Source organism: Dunckerocampus dactyliophorus, chromosome 14 (assembly GCF_027744805.1).
Source record: "Dunckerocampus dactyliophorus isolate RoL2022-P2 chromosome 14, RoL_Ddac_1.1, whole genome shotgun sequence".
Lineage (NCBI taxonomy): Eukaryota > Metazoa > Chordata > Actinopteri > Syngnathiformes > Syngnathidae > Dunckerocampus > Dunckerocampus dactyliophorus.
This window is the reverse complement of record NC_072832.1, coordinates 3,218,984-3,237,172: the sequence shown is the minus strand read 5'-3', so window position 1 is coordinate 3,237,172 and position 18,189 is coordinate 3,218,984. Positions and strand designations below refer to the sequence as shown.

The 18,189-nt window shown below is 43.5% G+C and overlaps 1 protein-coding gene across 5 annotated transcripts in view; it reads left to right on the top strand.

Moving 5' to 3' along the window:
• The first annotated feature begins 112 nt into the window (after positions 1 to 112).
• LOC129193595 (serine protease HTRA1A-like) overlaps positions 113 to 18,189 on the top strand; it is a 40,639-nt gene continuing 22,562 nt past the window's right edge. The window contains exons 1-5 of one of the 5 annotated variants that reach the window (XM_054797842.1): positions 113 to 2,946; positions 3,747 to 3,853; positions 4,195 to 4,617; positions 15,418 to 15,517; positions 17,208 to 17,412. In XM_054797842.1, coding sequence (XP_054653817.1) covers positions 2,867 to 2,946; positions 3,747 to 3,853; positions 4,195 to 4,617; positions 15,418 to 15,517; positions 17,208 to 17,412 — 915 coding nt within the window. In that variant the 5' untranslated portion in view covers positions 113 to 2,866. Of the gene's footprint in view, positions 3,879 to 3,996; positions 4,086 to 4,194; positions 4,618 to 15,417; positions 15,518 to 17,207; positions 17,413 to 18,189 lie in introns of all 5 variants that reach the window. The other 4 variants (XM_054797847.1, XM_054797845.1, XM_054797846.1 and 1 more) reach the window with 4 other exon arrangements.

Genomic DNA, 18,189 nt, shown 5'->3' with positions numbered 1-18,189 from the left:
TGGGGTGCTTCCTGCTTCTTCAAACTCACTGATGGATTGTGTTGGAATGGGACTAATATTTTAAACTGACTGTATTAAGGCTGCAAAAATACATTGCAATGTTTTTCAACCCAGTGTAATCACATGTGATACGGTGTACTGCATTGCATTTCTCTATAATATGAAAAGTGCAATTTATTTATATGCTGTAGAAATTATGGTGTATTTAACGTTTTAATGGCTGTATGTTGGTGGGATGGTGCACATGTCTTTCATGGCAGAAGGTGTGGGTTCACCCACCCAGGGTTGTGTCAGGAAGGGCATCCGGCATGAAAACTAAGCTATTCATGCGATTAACTCGCAGTGGCAACCCCTGGCAAGTTGAAAGTTAAGAAAAAACATGCTGTATATCTCCCTCAATAGGCATGTTTCTATGTGACATATGGAGCAGCATCGCTGCACATGTTTGTTTCTGCTCTTTTCACTGCAGGACGCACTTTGTGGCTTCACGCACGGATTAATTAAAGCCCAGACATCACAAGGACCTCAGGGAGGTCACGACGCCCAGACCAGGCCTCAGCTCTTAACAGGGGTGTTCCTTATAATATGCACGCAAGAGGTCCTTTTCATCTGTTGTCTGATCACCATTTGTGGCCCTCATGCGACATCTTTCTCCTGCCTCAGTGAGTACATGCATTATTATACAGTGGCATGAAAGTATACAGTGGCCTTGCTGAGGTTTTTTTTGTGTTTGCCGCACTTAAATGTTTCAGATCATCAAACAAAAATATTAGTCAATGACAACACAACTGAACGTAAAATAGTTTTTAAATCCAACGTTTTATTAAGAGAGAAAAAAAATCCAAATGAGTCTTACAGCAGAGGAAATTTGGCCCACTCATCTTTGCAGAATTGTAATTCAGCCACATTGGAGGGGTTTCCAGCATGAAGCACCTTTTTAAGGTCATAACACAGCATCTCAATAGGATTCAGATCAGACTTTGACTTCAAAGTCTTCATTTTGTTTGTCTTCAGCCATAAAGAAGTGGACTTGCAGGTGTGTTTTGCATCATTGTCCTGCTGCAGAACCCAAGTTGGTTTCAGCTTGAGGTCATTCAGCTTCAGGACATTCTCCTTCAGGGTTTTTTTTTTTTTTTGCTAGACAGCAGAATTCATGTTTCTATTTATCACAGCAAGTCTTCCACGTCCTGAGGTATCAAAACAGCCCCAGACCATCACACTACCGCTATCATATTTTACTGTTGGTATGATGTTCTTTTTCTGAAATGCAGCGTTACTTTTACGCCAGATGTAATGGGACACACACCTTCCAAAAAGTTAAACTTTTGTCTCGTCAGACCACAGAGTATTTCCCCAAAGGTCTTGGGGACCCTCAAGATGTTTTCTGGCAAAAGTGACAGAAGCCTTAATGTTTGTTTTGTTCAGCTGTGGTTTTGGTCTTGGAACTCTGCCATGCAAGCCGTTTTTGCCCAGCGTTTTTCTTATGGTGGGGTCATGAACACTGGCCTGGGGTGTTCAGCTGTGTCCTCATTGAGTGATATTTACATTTGCTTGATGATCTGAAACATTTTACAGTATGACAAACATGCAAAAAATAAATCAGGAAGGGGACAAACACTTTTTCACACCACTGTATGTCTCATTAGACACAATGCCTTAGTTGTATCAAAATATGGTACTAATAATCGGTATTGACATGTTTATTGTGATTGTAGTTTGCAGTTGTGCAGCTCGGTTAAAAAAAAGCACTAGGTCAATAAATGTTTTTTTACACAAAAAAATACGTAATTCATGTTAATGTACAAATTAAATTTATGTTGAATTTATTTGATTTTATTTGTTTAACCTACAAAATACAAGCACCTGCTACTGGTTGGCACAAAATTAGAATTTTGGTAGGTCTTTAGCTCCCTGGGGAAAAAATATCTTCCTGTTGATAAACATTTCGTACATCGGAAAAAAACACATTTTGGCTGCCATTTTCAAGAAACATTGTGTATATTTTTAGTTTTCTAGACTGCACCAGACAGACTGACTCCATCCTTTTATACCCCTTTTTATTTGGACCTTTAGGACACAGGGTCCAGTGATAGGACCCTTGGGGAGGGTGGCCGGTTTCTTGTCTCCTAACACCTCAGTGTTCCCCCATCATCCAGCTACTGTATTTGAAACGCAAGAGTCATTCTAACAACACACAGTCATTGTGCTGCGAGGCGTTTAATGACTCGCCATGTGTTTACTGGCACGGGATGTTGGGAAAAATGTGTCACTTTATCGAATCATTCCTATAGCGCTTGTTTTATGGCTCTTGTGGGGGTAACAACCCCCGTCTGTGGCGTAAATAAACGCGGCGCTATAATCCAGTCACAACCATCACCGCCGCACGGATGAACCGTGTCCTTGTGTAGTTTAACATTTACACCAAAAAAAGCTATCCTGTAAAGTCATAAATTGACCTCCACTTTCCACCGCTGCTAATCCTAATTAGGCCGTAAGGTTTGCATTGAGGCCAGCACTGACTAATTTATAGCAAGGCCAGTAAAGTCAGATGACAGGGAAACAGGCATTCAGCATGTGGAGAGCTTTGTTGGTGAGCACTCGCCAACTGAAGACCTCTTAATCCCGCATGAAAGAGAAGCCACTAATAGAGTTGATGTAGTTTGTTACCTTCCTCCAAGGAAGTTGTTTGCAAGATGGCGCAAAAACAACTGGACTGACTTTATGGAACATCTTAAACAGGAGCTATGAACGTCTGCAAACTACTGGTGTCCCATTAGCCTTGGTGGAGGTCCACACTGCAGGGGGCCATTCTGATTACGTTATTCTGTTTATAGGACATTTTCCTTCACTATTGAGGGAATAATGCATGCATCTGAGACGTACTGAATGCAGCAGGTGCATGTCGTCGTTTAGCTGTACGCATTCAATTGTGTGGCCTTGGGGGAGGTATGTGCACTACCACTCATGTTGCTTCATGCTATTGCTTTCGTTTTTCTTCGCTTTTCAGGGAATAATGAGTGAATCGGAGACACGTAGCATGCAAAAGATGGGTGTTTATGAAGGTGTACTCTAAATTAGGTCAAAAGTTTTAGAACACCCCAATTTTTCCAGTTATCTATTGAAATTCAAGTGGTTCAAGTCCAATGAATAGCTTGAAATGGTACAAAGGTGAGTGTTGAAGTGCCAGAATTTAAAAAAAAAAAAAAAAAAAAAAGGGTAAGGTTACCCAAAACTGAAAAATGTTTATTTCAGAATTCTACAAAAAGGCTTGTTTCACGTACCATAAAATGGGCCAACAATTTAAAGCTGTTGTGCAGAAATGTAGGTTGATCAAGCCTTGGCAGTTAGTGCAACTAAATCCGACAGGTGTTCCTAGTTCTGGGGTACTTACCTCCTCTGTCTGCATCTGTAGGTTTTTTTTTCCTCCAGAGAAATTGGAGTGTTCTAAAACTTTTGACTGGTTTTGTACATTCTACTGGAGGCCATCCTGGTTGCTTATTCTGTAATTTTAGGTGCAAAAAAATGCAAACATCTCTAACATTTGGTGCTGCTTTACTGTATATTGCCCTTGGTGGAGGTCTGTGCTCTATTAGCGCCATTCTGGGTTCTCATGTTTTCCTGAGCACATTTTCTCAGCCAGTTCATTAAACTAAAAGCCCACATCTAAGCATGGTGTGTGTGTGTGTGTGTGTGTGTGTGTGCACGTATGCACATCCATCCATTTCCTTCCGCTTATCCGGGTCCAGGTCACGGGGGCAGCAGTCTCAGTCCAAACTTCCCTGTCTCCGGCCACCTCTTGCAGTTCTACCAGGAGGACACCAAGGCGTTCCCAGGCCAGCTGTGAGACTTCATTGTAAGTAGAAGGACATACGAAGCAGGTGAGCACAGCATCTATGAAGTGTATAACTTGATGCTGATCCAAATGTGTAGTATTTGGGCTTGGGGGAAGTCTGCTCTATGAGGCATCATGCTTGCTTTCGTTTGACTCCGTCACAGAGGCTCAGCCAATCAGCAGCCTTGTTGTGGTGTTCCAAAAAGAGAGAGAATGGGATGTCAGCCAGCATAGAGTAAACTCAGCTGTACGAGTGTGTCCTCAGCTCTACTCTGCTCACAGCCTGCAACACTGCAAGCAGCAAACTTTAAAGTTAACTTTTAAAATCATGTTTTGGTCACTATTCCTCTCCCTGGCTTTAGCGTCATTGCAGGCGGACTCGCAGACCTCCAGCCGCTTCGTGATCGGCTGCCCCTCCCGGTGTGACAAGTCCATGTGCCCCCGACCTTCAGCGGAGTGCCCCGCTGGGAAGACCCTCGACGCCTGCCAGTGCTGCCCGGTGTGCGCGTCCGGGGAGGGCGAGGCTTGCAGCGGTAGCGGCAAGCTCGGCGACCCGGTGTGCGGCGAGGGGCTGGAGTGCTCGGTGTCCGGCGGCGTGGGCTATACCGCCACGGTCCGGAGGAGGAGTAAGACCGGGATCTGTGCGTGCAAAGCCGTCGAGCCCGTTTGCGGCAGCGACGGCGTGTCCTACCGGAACATCTGCGAGCTGAAGAAGGTCAGCCGCCGGGCGCAGAAGCTCCAGCAGCCGCCGGTCATCTTCATCCAGCGTGGAGCATGCGGGAAAGGTACGAACAATGCACACTGCACAGCATAGTCATATACTCTAAATGCATGCTAGTAGACAACCACTAGCTATCCCGCAGGGTATCCTCCTCACTTTTTGTTATTACTTCCAAGACAAGCACGAATAATGCACCCATCCATAAAAATGGCTATTTAAAAAATATTTATAATTTTTTTTTTCATTTTTAAAATGTATTTTTTAATTTTTTAAATACATATATTTAATATATTTGAATATATTTTTTCAGTGACAAACACAAAAGTGTTAAGAAATCCACAAATATGTGGGATTGCAAAAATGGTGACGCATGACCAGGCAATGCACACTGAAGGGAAAAGATGCCAATGTTGACAAATGTTATTTTTACATGACCCGTATTACAATATCTGTATTTTTATTCAAAATATTGCAGTGTTTTGGCTTCAACTTGCCCAAGATGAAAGCAAGACAAAATGTTTGATATAGAATGGGATTTTGTTATTTGGTTATGCATGTGTTCGTTTTTAACCAGCTTTTAAGTAGTCGTAACAAGAAAGTTTTAAAAGTACAAGCCTGGCATGACTAAAAAAACAAAAAAACAAAATGCACGCTCACATTTCCTTTTATGATTGTGTCATTTCTTTAAATACAACAAACCCACTGAGCGTGACCTCATGAATGGACGTTTGTGGTTTCAGCTTGGGACAGTCACAGTGACACACAGTGCTAGTGTGTCTTTCGCAACATCAGCTCCTATGCTATTGTGTTTCCACATGTTTAAACATTTGCACCACTAATGAAGTCATGAGTGTAAGCCGTGTGTGGATGTTAAAGCCTGATGTGGACCCGGCCAGCAGTCATATGGCCCTTTCATGGGCTTGATTCAAGATTCAAGAGAGTTTTATTGTCATGTGCATGGTAAAACAGCAGTTATACCATGCATGAAAATATAGAAGACAGGCGGCGAGAGTCATTTCATTACCTGAACATTCAGGAATCCACATGAAAGGTACTGTATGGTAAAACAAGGCGCTTATATATTTAAAACGCTTTGGAACACTGAGCCTGCACACTATTATGGGATGTCATGTGAAAAACATTCACTCCAATCAAGGGAGCTCCCCAAACTTGGCTGTCTTTACATCTGTTCAGTCAACTACAAAGCCCAGCTACAGTGGAACCTCCAAAGTCCAAAAGGGTCCATGGATGCTGGTCAACCTATGGAAATGGAAATAATCCGTTCCAGATTCAAACTGTCACCGTCCTAACGCAGTCTTAAATATCATTCAAGTGAAAAAAACACACAAAAAAACAATAAAGCAGTCCATCTTAACTTTGGTAATGGGTGACGCTGGTGGCTTATCGATTTGTATGGGAGTTCCTGTTTATGTTCTTCTTCTTCAACTGTTTTTAGCTGCCAAGATGGGCTGCAAAACGGAATGAATGTCCCACATTGAGCAATGGTAGTTTGAACACAGATGTTTTTTGTGACGTTAGAGGTATATTTTTTTGTTTTTAGAGGTTCCACTGAATTTGGTTGCCTAGACGGGTTGCAGGAAAACTATTAACAGGAAGTACAAATTCCATGTTGAGCAATGGTGGTTTGACTACCAATGTTTGTTTTTTTTTTTTTTTTTGCAGCTTTAGAGATGTATTTTAGAGATGTATTTTTTGTTTCCACTGTGTTTAGTTGCCTAGACAGGCTGCAGGAAAACTATTAACAGGAAGTAAAAGTCCATGTTGAGCATTGGTGGTTTGATCTTCAACATTTTTCACCAAAAATTCCAAATGATTTGTGTGTTTAGAGGTTCCGCTGTGTTTTACTGCCTAGACGGGCTGCATGAAAAACTCTTAAGAGGAAGTAGAAGTGCATGTTGAGCAAAGGTTGCATGTAACTTCATGGAAATGATGTACTTGGCACTCTACCTCTACACCTACAACAGAGGCAACCTTTGTTGTTTTCAACTACTGGACTGACTAGATTGGAGTCTCCTTGTTTATCTTCTTCTCATGCTCTTCTTTTGGCTCTTCTTTGATGCCCACTCATTCAAGGTCTTGTACAATGTATGCTGACGTCTCGTGTACCTTAACGGGCTGCGGTGGAAACTCTTAACAGGATGTAAAAGTTCATTTTGAGCAACAATGTAATTGTAATGCAAATAACATAGTTCATACGCTACGGCTATGCATACAACACATACTATTGGACAGCATGAAAGCAGGACACCTGTTGCCTCCAACAGAACAAGGTAGCCTGAGGCAAGCTCGTCCCCCTCGCTCTCCAACCATCATCCCCTCCTGTCTGCATCTACTTCTCAGTGCTTCAATCATAAATCACACTCGGCAGTCACATGACGGCATGTCTGCCTTTGATTGGAAGCCACCGTCCCTCCTCGGGCAGACGGCATGGAGGAAAACACAAAATTAGCAACCCGTAGTTTTGGGGGAAGGTTTACACGCACATCAAAAAGCAGCGCGGGCACAGCGGTCGGGCGGCCCGTCGTTTGTTTGTCACTCATGTAAGCGAGATGCGAATGGTACAGCCGCGTCTGCGAGGGCAGCCCAGCCTGTGGCGAGGGCTACTGACTTTTTTTCCTCTTTTCGCAAAGCTCCTGCAGTGAAAATTTCCACAGCTGCAGCGAAACGTGGAACGTTTTATTTGGCAGGAGTAGAATAACGCAGCCCGTCTTTGCGGCTCCTCTCAGGAGATGTTCACGTTGAAAGGAAGTGTTAAAGCACATGCAAAGCAGGGCCGTCGTGACCCACATAACCAGCCCCGCTTCCTTCCCCCCATTAAAGGAGCCCCACATTTAACAAAAGCACCTTTTGCACGACGTCACTTTCTGCCATGTAAAATTATACAAGTGTTGCTTTTGGCAGGAACAAGTGCTGCTTTGGCCAATTTGACTTTTGCACACATTTTAAAAACATTATCTACAATGGATGATGATGATGATGATGTTGAGAGAGGAAAATGCGGCGTTTCTGGAATAGACGCCACAGATATTTTCAGCAGAGCGGCTGAAAATGCCAACATGAGGAATTAGTATTGGATGTGCTTCTTCCCCCAATAATGGCTTCATAGTATAATAGTGTGTGTTTATAGTGGATGGAATGATGCATCATGTCACGCTCCACTTGACAGTGTAGACTCTTGTTTTGGTTTTCATTTCCTGCTTAGGACTTTTACTTTGTATTTCCTTTACCCTTCAGGTGGGGCTTTTCCGCTAGCTGTCTTTTCACTGTTGCTTGCTTATGAGTGTTGGCTAGGACATCTCCTCCAGGAGATTGCTGCAGTGAGACGCTGTGGAACCTTCCCTCCTATTCACCAACACCTGTTGATTGTTTGACTCTGTGTGAGGCACAGAGGCACACAGGCACACTTTTATGATCATCTCTATGGCAATTGCTGCGTTATCGCCATGACGTCCTGCGGACTGAGGCACCAAGATTGTGCACTAGACAGAGCGACTTCCCCAGGTCTACACACATACGCATCCAAGGACACTCACACCCATGCACACATGCTTCCCACGCTCTCGCCGCTCCATCCCCCCCGGTGCGGACAGGCGGGGTGCGCCGCATGCGGCGTAATATGACAGCAATTGCCCGTGGCTGGCTCCACTCCGACCTCCACTCCACTCCCCATTCCCCGTCCCCTGGTGCAAATCTTCCAGTTCTAATGTTGTAAAGTGTGCTTTTTTGTGCCTATGTTGCCAAGGTTTTTTGCCAGTCCCACACTGTAGTCTTCCATTGGAGCATAGTTTGGAATTGTTTTTTTTTTCTCCTCCCCTCGCCTCTTGTACTTCCCTTTCCTCTCCTCCTTTTGTCGCCCATCGTATGGTATGTTGTATATGTACGGACAGGTGATTGCACAATTTGGCTTGTACCTCTATATCAGTGACAAGTAAAGGCCATTCTGACTCTGATTGTCTCTCGCCCGAAGCTGTCTTGGATGACCTTCGCTTTGTTACCTGGATTTATGCTCCCTCTGGGCACATTTTTGTATCAACTACCTATGGTGAGTTTGTGTTTTCCTTTATCGTCCCACCTAGTCTCTTCATTTGTTTGCTACTTTGCATATTTGTATTGTGCCGCTCCGTGTGAGCTCGTTTGTTGAATAAAGAACTTTATTGACTACCTGGGGTAACACTTCATAATGATGGACAAGTTGATGTAAAGAATAGATGGATTGCTGCTGCTGGATGGCTGACTAGAATTATGCGAAGAGATAGAACATCTCTAGTCCTAAGATTTATGAAACATCCATACCTCCATTTTCTAACCCACTTATATCCCATAGGAAATATTGAAAATGACGACGTTTGCCATCATGAAACCTTTATTAACTGGACAGACCAGGTTGTAGGTGACATTTAAACATTCCTAACTGTCGTCCAAGTGCAAAAACATAACCGTTGTGGCCACATAGTAAAACTAAAGACGATAAAACACTATGATGCAATAGTGGCTGAACAGTAATATGTGTCCCTATAGCCTGTTTGTAGTACCAGTCTTAAGTTTACACACACTTTCTTATTCCCTCGCATGAGAAAGCGTGTCCAAACTGGTGCTGTATGTACTGTAAGGCTACAAAAGGTCAGTGTAGCCAACCAGAAGGCTGAAGAAAGTCACTCCCACCAAAGACAACAAAAAATTGAATGAATACAAAGTCAAATGGGAAAAATACATGTTCAAGATTCAAGATTCAAGATTCAAGAGAGTTTTATTGTCATGTGCATGGTAAAACAGCAGTTATACCATGCAATGAAAATCTTATTCTGTTCATTCTCCCAAGAAAAGAAAGAAAAACACAAGAAAGAATAAGAACATAAGAAACATAAACACATATACATAAATACCAATAAATTAAGCAACAACAACAGAAGAGACATTAATACAAGTAAATAATACAAATAAATAAATAAATAAAGTGCTATGAGTGTGTGTTGCGTGCGGCGTGTCTGAGTGCTTCATTGAGAAGCCTGATGGCCTGTGGGTAAAAGCTGTTTGCCAGCCTTGTGGTCCTGGACTTCAAACTCCTGTAGCGTCTGCCTGACGGTAGGAGTGTGAATAATGAGTGTTGTGGATGTGTGCTGTCCTTGATGAGGTTGTGTGTTCTGCGTAGGACTCTATATGTATAAATGTCTTGCAGTGAGGGGAGGGCTGCCCCAACAATGTTCTGTGAGGTCTTGATCACCCGCTGGAGTGCCTTCCTATCACGTGTTGTACAGTTACCGTACCAAACAGTGATGGAGGCGGTAAGGACACTTTCGATAGTGCATCTGTAGAAGCAACTCAGGATTGTGGTGGACATGCCAAATTTCCTCAGTCTTCTCGGAAGTACAGTCTCCTTTGGGACTTCTTCAGAATTTGTTGGGTGTTGTGAGACCAGGTGAGGTCCTCGCTGATGTGTGTGCCAAGGAACTTGAAGGTTTTCACCCTCTCCACCTCAGTCTCACCAATAAACAGGGGTCTATGTGGCTCCTTTTCCCTTGTTCTTGGGTCGATGATCATCTCTTTAGTCTTATCTGTATTGAGAAGGAGATTGTTATCACGACACCAAGCTATGAGGTCCGCCACCTCTCTTCTGTATGATGTTTCAACACCACCAGTGATCAGTCCGATGACTGTAGTGTCATCTGCAAATTTAATGATGCTGGTGTTGTTCTGGGAGGCCACGCAATCGTAGGTGAAGAGCGTGTAGAGGAGTGGACTCAGCACACACCCCTGTGGGGTCCCAGTGCTCACAATTCTTGAGCTGGATGTGCGGTTGTGGACTCTGACTGACTGGGGTCTGCCCGTGAGAAAGTTAAACACCCAGTTACAGAGGGAGGGAGACAGGCCAAGTGTGAGGAGCTTATTTGTGAGTTTGTGGGGGCTGACTGTATTAAAAGCAGAGCTATAGTCTATAAATAGCATTCTGACGTATGTGTCCTGGCCCTGTAGGTGAGAAAGGGCTGTGTGGATGGCAGTGTTGACTGCATCATCCGTGGACCGGTTCTGGCGATATGCAAACTGTAGAGGGTCCACAGTTGCCGCCGGGATGCTCTTTTTGATGTGGGTCATGACTATTCTTTCAAAGCACTTCATAACAATAGGAGTGAGTGCTATAGGGCGATAGTCATTCAAGCAGGTCACGTTGCTCTTCTTGGGTACGGGCACTATGGTGGTGGACTTAAAGCAGGTCGGTACAGATGCTTGTGCAAGCGACAGGTTAAATATGTCAGCAAGCACATCAGCTAGCTCTGATGAGCAAACCCGAAGTGCACGTCCTGAGATGTTGTCTGGGCCTGCTGCTTTTCGTGGGTTTGTTTTGTTTAGAACCCTGCGCACATCAGCTGATGTCACCATGAGAGGTGCGTCCTGTGTGCTCCCCAGGTTCAGCCACCCTCTCTGCTCATCAGAAGTTTGGGTGTCAAAGCGGGCATAGAACTCGTTCAGCTCATCTGGAAGTGTGGTTTGGCTGGACGTGGCTACGCTACTCTGCTGTCGATAGTCTGTGATGTGCTGGAGCCCCGCCCACATGCGCCGAGGGTCTGAGGTGGAATAGTAGCCCTCCAGCTTCTGTCTGTACTGTCTTTTGGCCTCTCGTATGGACCTCCTCAGGTCATATCTGGCCTTTTTGTAGTCATCAGCGGTGCCCATGACAAATGCAGTCGAACGAGCACGTAGCTTAGCCCTTACATCACAGTTCATCCACTGTTTTTGGTTAGGGTATTTTCTGTAATACTTGGTGGTGGTAACAGTCTCTATACATGTACAATCAACAGTACAATCTTCCCTCCCCGCTGCAGTTTTAAACACATCCCAGTTTGTGCAGCCAAAGCAGTCCTGAAGTACTTGATCAGTTTCTTCATTCCACACTTTAACTGCTGTACTTACAGGGGGAGCTTTTTTGAGAAGTTGTCTGTACGTTGGATAAAGGAATATAGAGATGTGGTCAGCCTTTCCAAAGTGGGGTCTTGGAACAGCCTTCAAAGCACCTTTCATGTTGCTGTAGACTTGGTCCAGGATGTTATTTTCCCTTGTGGGAAAGCTCACATGCTGGTAATATTTGGGGAGGACAGTCCTGAGGTTACAGTGGTTGAAATCGCCAGATATAATAAATACAGCGTCTGGGTGTTTGGTCTCGTGTTTATCAATGATGGCATGCAGGAGGCCTAGTGCATTAGCAGTGTTAGCTCGTGGTGGGATGTAAACAGCAGTTAAATACACAGCGCTAAACTCACGAGGCAAATAAAAAGGTCTGCATTTCACCATCAGCAGCTCAATGTCCTGCGAGCAGTGCTTTTCCATCGTCTGTACGTCTGTGCACCACCGTTTGTTTACGTAAACACAGACGCCGCCACCTCTGTGTTTACCAGACGCTAAAGTCCGATCTCCCCGGTAAGCAGCAAATGATTCCAACTGGATCGCCGAGTCCGGTATATCCTCCGTCAGCCAGGTTTCTGTGAAGGTGAGGACACAGCATTCCCTGATCTCACGTTGAGCTGTAATCCTTGCTCGTAGTTCGTCCATCTTGTTTTCAAGAGAGCGGACGTTGGCTAGCAGCAAGCTTGGTAGCGGTGGCCTAGTCGCTCTAGCTTTTAGTCTAGCATGCAGTCCGGCTCGCTTGCCTCGTTTACGCCTCGGATGCTTTGCTCGCCGGGTATTCAGCTCACCGGGCCCGCAGGCTGCTGCGTTCTCCCGGCGCAGAAGAAAGGCAAAGTCTGAGAGGCTAAATGAAAGTTCATGGTGAACCCTGCCGATGTTCAAAAGTGTCTCCCTGTTGTAATGTACTGCGTGAGTGTGTTGAATGTCCAAAATGAACAATAAAATAGCAAAAAATAGAAAAACACGTGGATTTATGGCCAAGAGCTGTTACTGTTACTACTAAGTATTGTAGTTGAAAATTCATTTAAATGTCTCCTACTATGCAAAGGTTGACCTTTTAATGATTCTAAAAGTAATATGTGTCCCTAGAGCCTGTTTATGAGCACCAAATGTGGGAAAAATCTTATCATCTCCCTCACTTGTTTGTTCCACTTTTGAGAGAAGAGGCGCTTGCTTTTAAAGTTGCGTCTTTTCAGGACGTCATGAAGGAAAAACCTACTTCCTCATGGCTCATGATACTGCTTCTGACCTGCCCCTAGCTAGATGAGCCCACCTCCACCAAAGAAAACCTCTCTAGGCTTCACTACACATCTTAAAATGTCACCGGGAACTCAGCCAACTACAGATGTGGGAGCTGAAAGTTTGATCATTTTGTTTTTCTTCTGTGAATATGCTAACCTAGCATGATGTTGCTTTTAAAATGTCAATGTAATGTTGGCAGTTTAGCTCACACAGCTATGCTAGTGTTGCTAACGTTTGTGTCCCACTGTGATGTAATCTCTCATTTTTTTCATCCAAACATACTGTATCATTGAGTCGACAGATGATTTAGAGCTCGTATCACACCAAACATTTACTTTAATTGTCATCCTTTACCTTTGCAGCAACATGATGATCTCTCCATGCTTTCAAGTGCTAACAGCCATGTCTTGGAGGCTTCAAATAGGGGGGCTTTTCCACTAAATCGGAATTCTCTCCCCCAGGAGCTGTGATAACTTGAAATTACCCTTGCGAATCAAAGCGGTGTGCGGGCTCTCAATATGGAAAGACGAAGAGAGCTCTGCTAAAAGTGTCTCCTGGCTAGAGAAGTTAATTACCAGGTGCACCTCGCAACATTTCCTGACTTGCCCAGCGTTGCACGACTGAACGAGTGGTTGCTGGGTGGGAAGGGCCCCATCCAGTCAAATTAGCAGCTAGAAGCCAACAACCTGACTGTACAACCTGACTGTAACCTACATTTATATATACATATATATATATATATATATATACTCTACAGTATATACAGTATGATGTGTGTGTGTGGTGTTAAATGTGTGAGGGCTACTTGACAAGCCCACTGGTGAAGCTAAAAGTGTTTCCAGTCAACCAGGCTGGCGAGATAAGGGTGAAGGTCAAGGTTAGGAATGCTATGTTTATGACCACAGTTAAGTGGTAGTGTGTGTGTGCGTGTAGGTGCGTGTGTGTGTGTGTGTGTGTGTGTGTGTGTGTGTGTGTGTGTGTGTGTGTGTGTTCTTGAGTGGCACAGCCCGTGAATTCCCTCCTTTTTATTATGGGGCATTTGTCTTGAAGCGGACTTGTTGACAGGTCCATGCAAGAACAATGCTAGGATGAACTCTGTGTGTTTGTGTGTGTCAGAGTGGTGAGTGTGTCACTGTCCTTGTCTTTATATCTTAGTGTGGCCCAAACCAACCCAACCTGTGTTATGGATGGGGACATGCTGGATGACGCAATATTTTCTGTAGTGAAACACTGAAAAGGCAGACGTACTTATCATTGGCCCTGACACAACGTGCTAGTGCTCGTGCTAATATACCCACACACTTGGGCACGCTCACCCCCAATAGTTTTGAGTAATTTGAATCTTGATCTGCATGTTAAGAGTGTTGTTCATGCCTGTTTTCTTCATCTCAGACAACTCGCCAAGATGAGAAGCATATTGTCCAGAAGGGATTTAGACTGGACTTGATCATTTCAATGCTCTGTGTTTCTGCCTCAGCCAGGGCAGCATGAACAAACTCCAGTGAGTCCAAAATGCTGCAGCGACACGCCTCACCAGAACCAATAAGAGAGCACATCACCCCCCTATCTTAGCATCCCTGCACTAGCTCCCAGTAAATTTTAGAATTGATTTTATTTTGATCTTCGTAAGATCCTCTCTGATCTAGCCCCACCTTATTTATCAGACCTTCTTACCCTGCACAAGCCAGACCCTAAACGTAGGTCCTCAGCTAAGGCCTTGCTGGTTGTCCCTCGGTTCAGGCTAAGGACCAGAGGTGGTGGGGCTTTCAGTATTACAACCCCCACTCTCTGGAAGCACCTACCTGGGGAGGTCAGACAAGCTGACTCTGTGCCCTCGTTCAAATCACGTTTAAAAACCCATTTTTACAGATGTGCTTTTACTGGTTTGGTCTCAAGTCCCTCTGTCATTTGCTCTTATTTATCTACGGTACACTGTTTTGCATTTTACGTTTGTCATTTCAATGCTTTTGTTGTTTTTTTTTTGTCTTGTTTTTGTCCTGTAAAGCACTTTGTAACTTTGTTTTATAAAGTGCTGTAGAAATAAAGTTTTAGTATTTTATTATTATTTGATTTGTGGGGACATTTGAGCTGGTCCACACATGAAAAAGGATGAACTCTGTTCACCCTATTAGACTGTGTGTGTGTGTGTGTGTGTGTGTGTGTGTGTGTGTGTGTGTGTATCCTCTTGTCTTTATGGCTTTACATGGCACAACCTTTGACATACCTCCCTTATTGTGGGGACATTAGTGACTGGTCCAAGCAGGAAAAATAGAAGAATGAGTTACTTTCAGCACATTAGGCTGTGTGCGTGGCTGCGTGCGTGCGTGCGTGCGTGAGTGTGTGTGTGTGTGCAATCTCTTGTTTTTTTTTTCTTTGTGTGGCACAACGCTTGACATCCCACCTTTATTGTGGGGATGCGTTTTCTTGGTGGGGACATTTTCAACTGGTCCATGTAAGAAAAATTCTAGGATGAGTTACTTCCAGCATGTTAGGTAGTCTGTGTGTGCGTGCGTGTGTGGTGTGTGTAATGTGTATGAGACCTGGTGGAGACAGTCTGAACCACACGAGAAGCGTCATTCCCTTGTGTGTTATGACAAAGGGAAGTTGTTTGTGTTCTCGCATCACTAAGCATGTCAGTTTGACTCGTGTTTGTTTTTAATTGTCTCACATCCAACATTTGTGTGTGTGTGCTTTGCATTTCCAGCTCAGGACAACCCAGACAGCCCGAGACACAAGTACAACTTCATTGCCGACGTGGTGGAGAAAATTGCTCCAGCTGTGGTTCACATTGAACTGTACCGCAAGTAAGGAGCAGGAGCATGCACCTGTGTGTGTGTGTGTGTGTGTGTGTGTGTGTGTGTGTGTGTGTGCGTGTGTGTTTTCTCTCTCTAGAATGTGCGCTCTCGGATTTACAGCCCACCTGTGTACTTAGCCACAGCTCCTCACCAGAATGCAGAGCGGTTTCCTATCCAAACATTTTGTCTTTTTCATCAACCACCTTCTAGCCTCCTCTAGCCTTCGTCCTGGCTTGACTCCTCATCGCAGCTTAACCTGCGTCGTCCTGTACAGCTTCTATCCTTGCTGCGCCGCTTACCACGTGTGTGCTACTTCTCCCTTTCCGTCTGTCTGTGTCATCTTCCTCAAATCTGTCTTTCATTTAAAGTGCTGCTGCTTTTGTTTTACTTGACACTAGCTAGGGTTGCAAGTGGGGAGGAAAACTTCTGGTAAATGACCAGGAACTCTCCACAAACTTTCCATCCAAGGATAATTGGTAACTTTTTAACATCTATACAAACTGCATTATGTACAATGATGATAATCAACATTTCGTCTTGCCAGAAGAGTCATCAAAATTTCAGTCATTTTGCGGATAGTGCTTTCAGCACAAAAAAAAATCACATTTTCAATTATGTTCCAGAAATTTGGCAAATTTTCATTTCCAGTAAATTCCCATGCATTCCCGTCAGTCCTGATGGAGGTTTTGACAATTTTGCAACTAAATTTTGAATAAAAGTAGTTCCAGGATGCTGTTTGAGCTCTGATTGCTATTTTTAAAATAATGTTAATAGAATGAATCAGTTCCAGGGTCAAACAGTCTCCCTCATAGAACCATTAAAGGGGTAGGATTAAATAAAATCTGCTTCTTCCTACACCTTTTCAGACATGCTGAATTGTGTAAGCGTGATGCACTTCTATGTAACTTTGGTAAGCATGCTCTGAATAATATAAACTAAACTGTATTAACTCTACAGTAAACCCTCGTTTATTGCAGGTAACTGGTTCCAGACCCGACCGTGATAAGTGAATTTCCACAAATTATTGATTAAATGTAATATGTTCGTAGTTAGAGCATGGAAAACCTTTTTACGACCTTCTAAATACAGTTTTTAATATTATTAGAGCCCCCTAGACATGAACTAACACTCCTATAGTCAGCTTTACACTCATATTACCCAGTATAGTAGACATAATAAGAGTAAATAAGACATAATAAGACATAATATAGACTCACACATGTTAACATTTTTTACTTCTTGCTCTGTACCGTACTTCCTGCTTTGGACATTGTCTCATCAATGTAACATTACTGACCAGTGTAGAATATTACATACCATCTCAACGTCTTTGAATGCGTCTACTGAATACCTTGTATTTGTATTTTAGTTCATTTACCCATTTTTATGCAGGAAAATGCTTCATTTAGGCAAAAAATACATAAAACCTGATTAATTATGTATCATTTTTGACCAATAACAGGCCACATTCAGCCATGAGACAGCGATGATTATTTTTAGACTTTTGAAAAATCATGAAACAAACAGAAAAACACCAACGCAAGCTTAACTAACTGAGGTCTCGCGAGGCTTGCTAACGTCTTGCATGATGGCACTTTCAGCTCTAAATTCAAAATCTTAGTGTTCAAATTTATCCCTCATATTCACTTTTTCTTTTCTTTTTTTTAACACTTCACCTTTCCTTCCCCACTTTGCGAAGGATGACATACTCCAAGCGAGATGTAGCCGTCGCCAGCGGCTCCGGCTTTGTGGTGTCTGAGGACGGCCAGATCGTGACCAACGCCCACGTGGTGGCCAACAAGCACCGCGTCAAGGTAGAGCTCAAGAGTGGCGCCACCTACGATGCCAAGATCAAAGACGTGGACGAAAGGTCCGACATCGCCCTCATCAAGATCGAGGCCCCGGTGAGTAAGCCATCCGCAACATGAGGTGCACCTACACATGTCTAATGACAGTCCAGTGCAGGATCCAATAACAGACGTTTTCGATACGTTATCTAGTACATGAACATTTCCATTTGGATGTGGACACTATTTTTCCCATCACAAATACAGTAATCCCTCGTTTATCGCCGTTCACTGGTTCCAGACGCGACCGTGATAAGCGATTTTCTGTGAAGTAGTATTCCTGATTTATACATGGAATATTTTCATGGTTGGAGCATTGAAAACCTGTTTGACTTTCTAAATACATTTTTTAACATTATTAGAGCCCTCTAGATATGAAATAACACCCTTATAGTCACCTTTACGCATAGATTACATAATTTAATAGCCATAATAAGAGTAAATAAGACATGTAAGACATAAACAAGACTTGTGCTCGTGTGTGTTGCGATAAACAAGTTCCCTCGGCGAGCTGAGTGAGTGGCTGACGGCAGCAACAGTAGCCCGTGCTTTTTTTTTTAAATGAAGGGTTATTGTGCCTCTTGTGAGATAATTCAAACCTGCAATCCAAGACTGTGGTTCCGGTGATTGAGTCTGGCGATTTTGTGTCTCACTGAACAAAACTGTATAATTACTGACACCAGTGTAGAATACTACATATCTTCGAGGTCTTTGAATACGTCTTTGGAATGCCTTATATTTGTATTTTAGTTCATTTAGTCATTTTTATGCTTGAAAATGCTTAATTTAAGTAAAAAATATATGCCTATTTTTGGACTAATGATAGGTCTATTC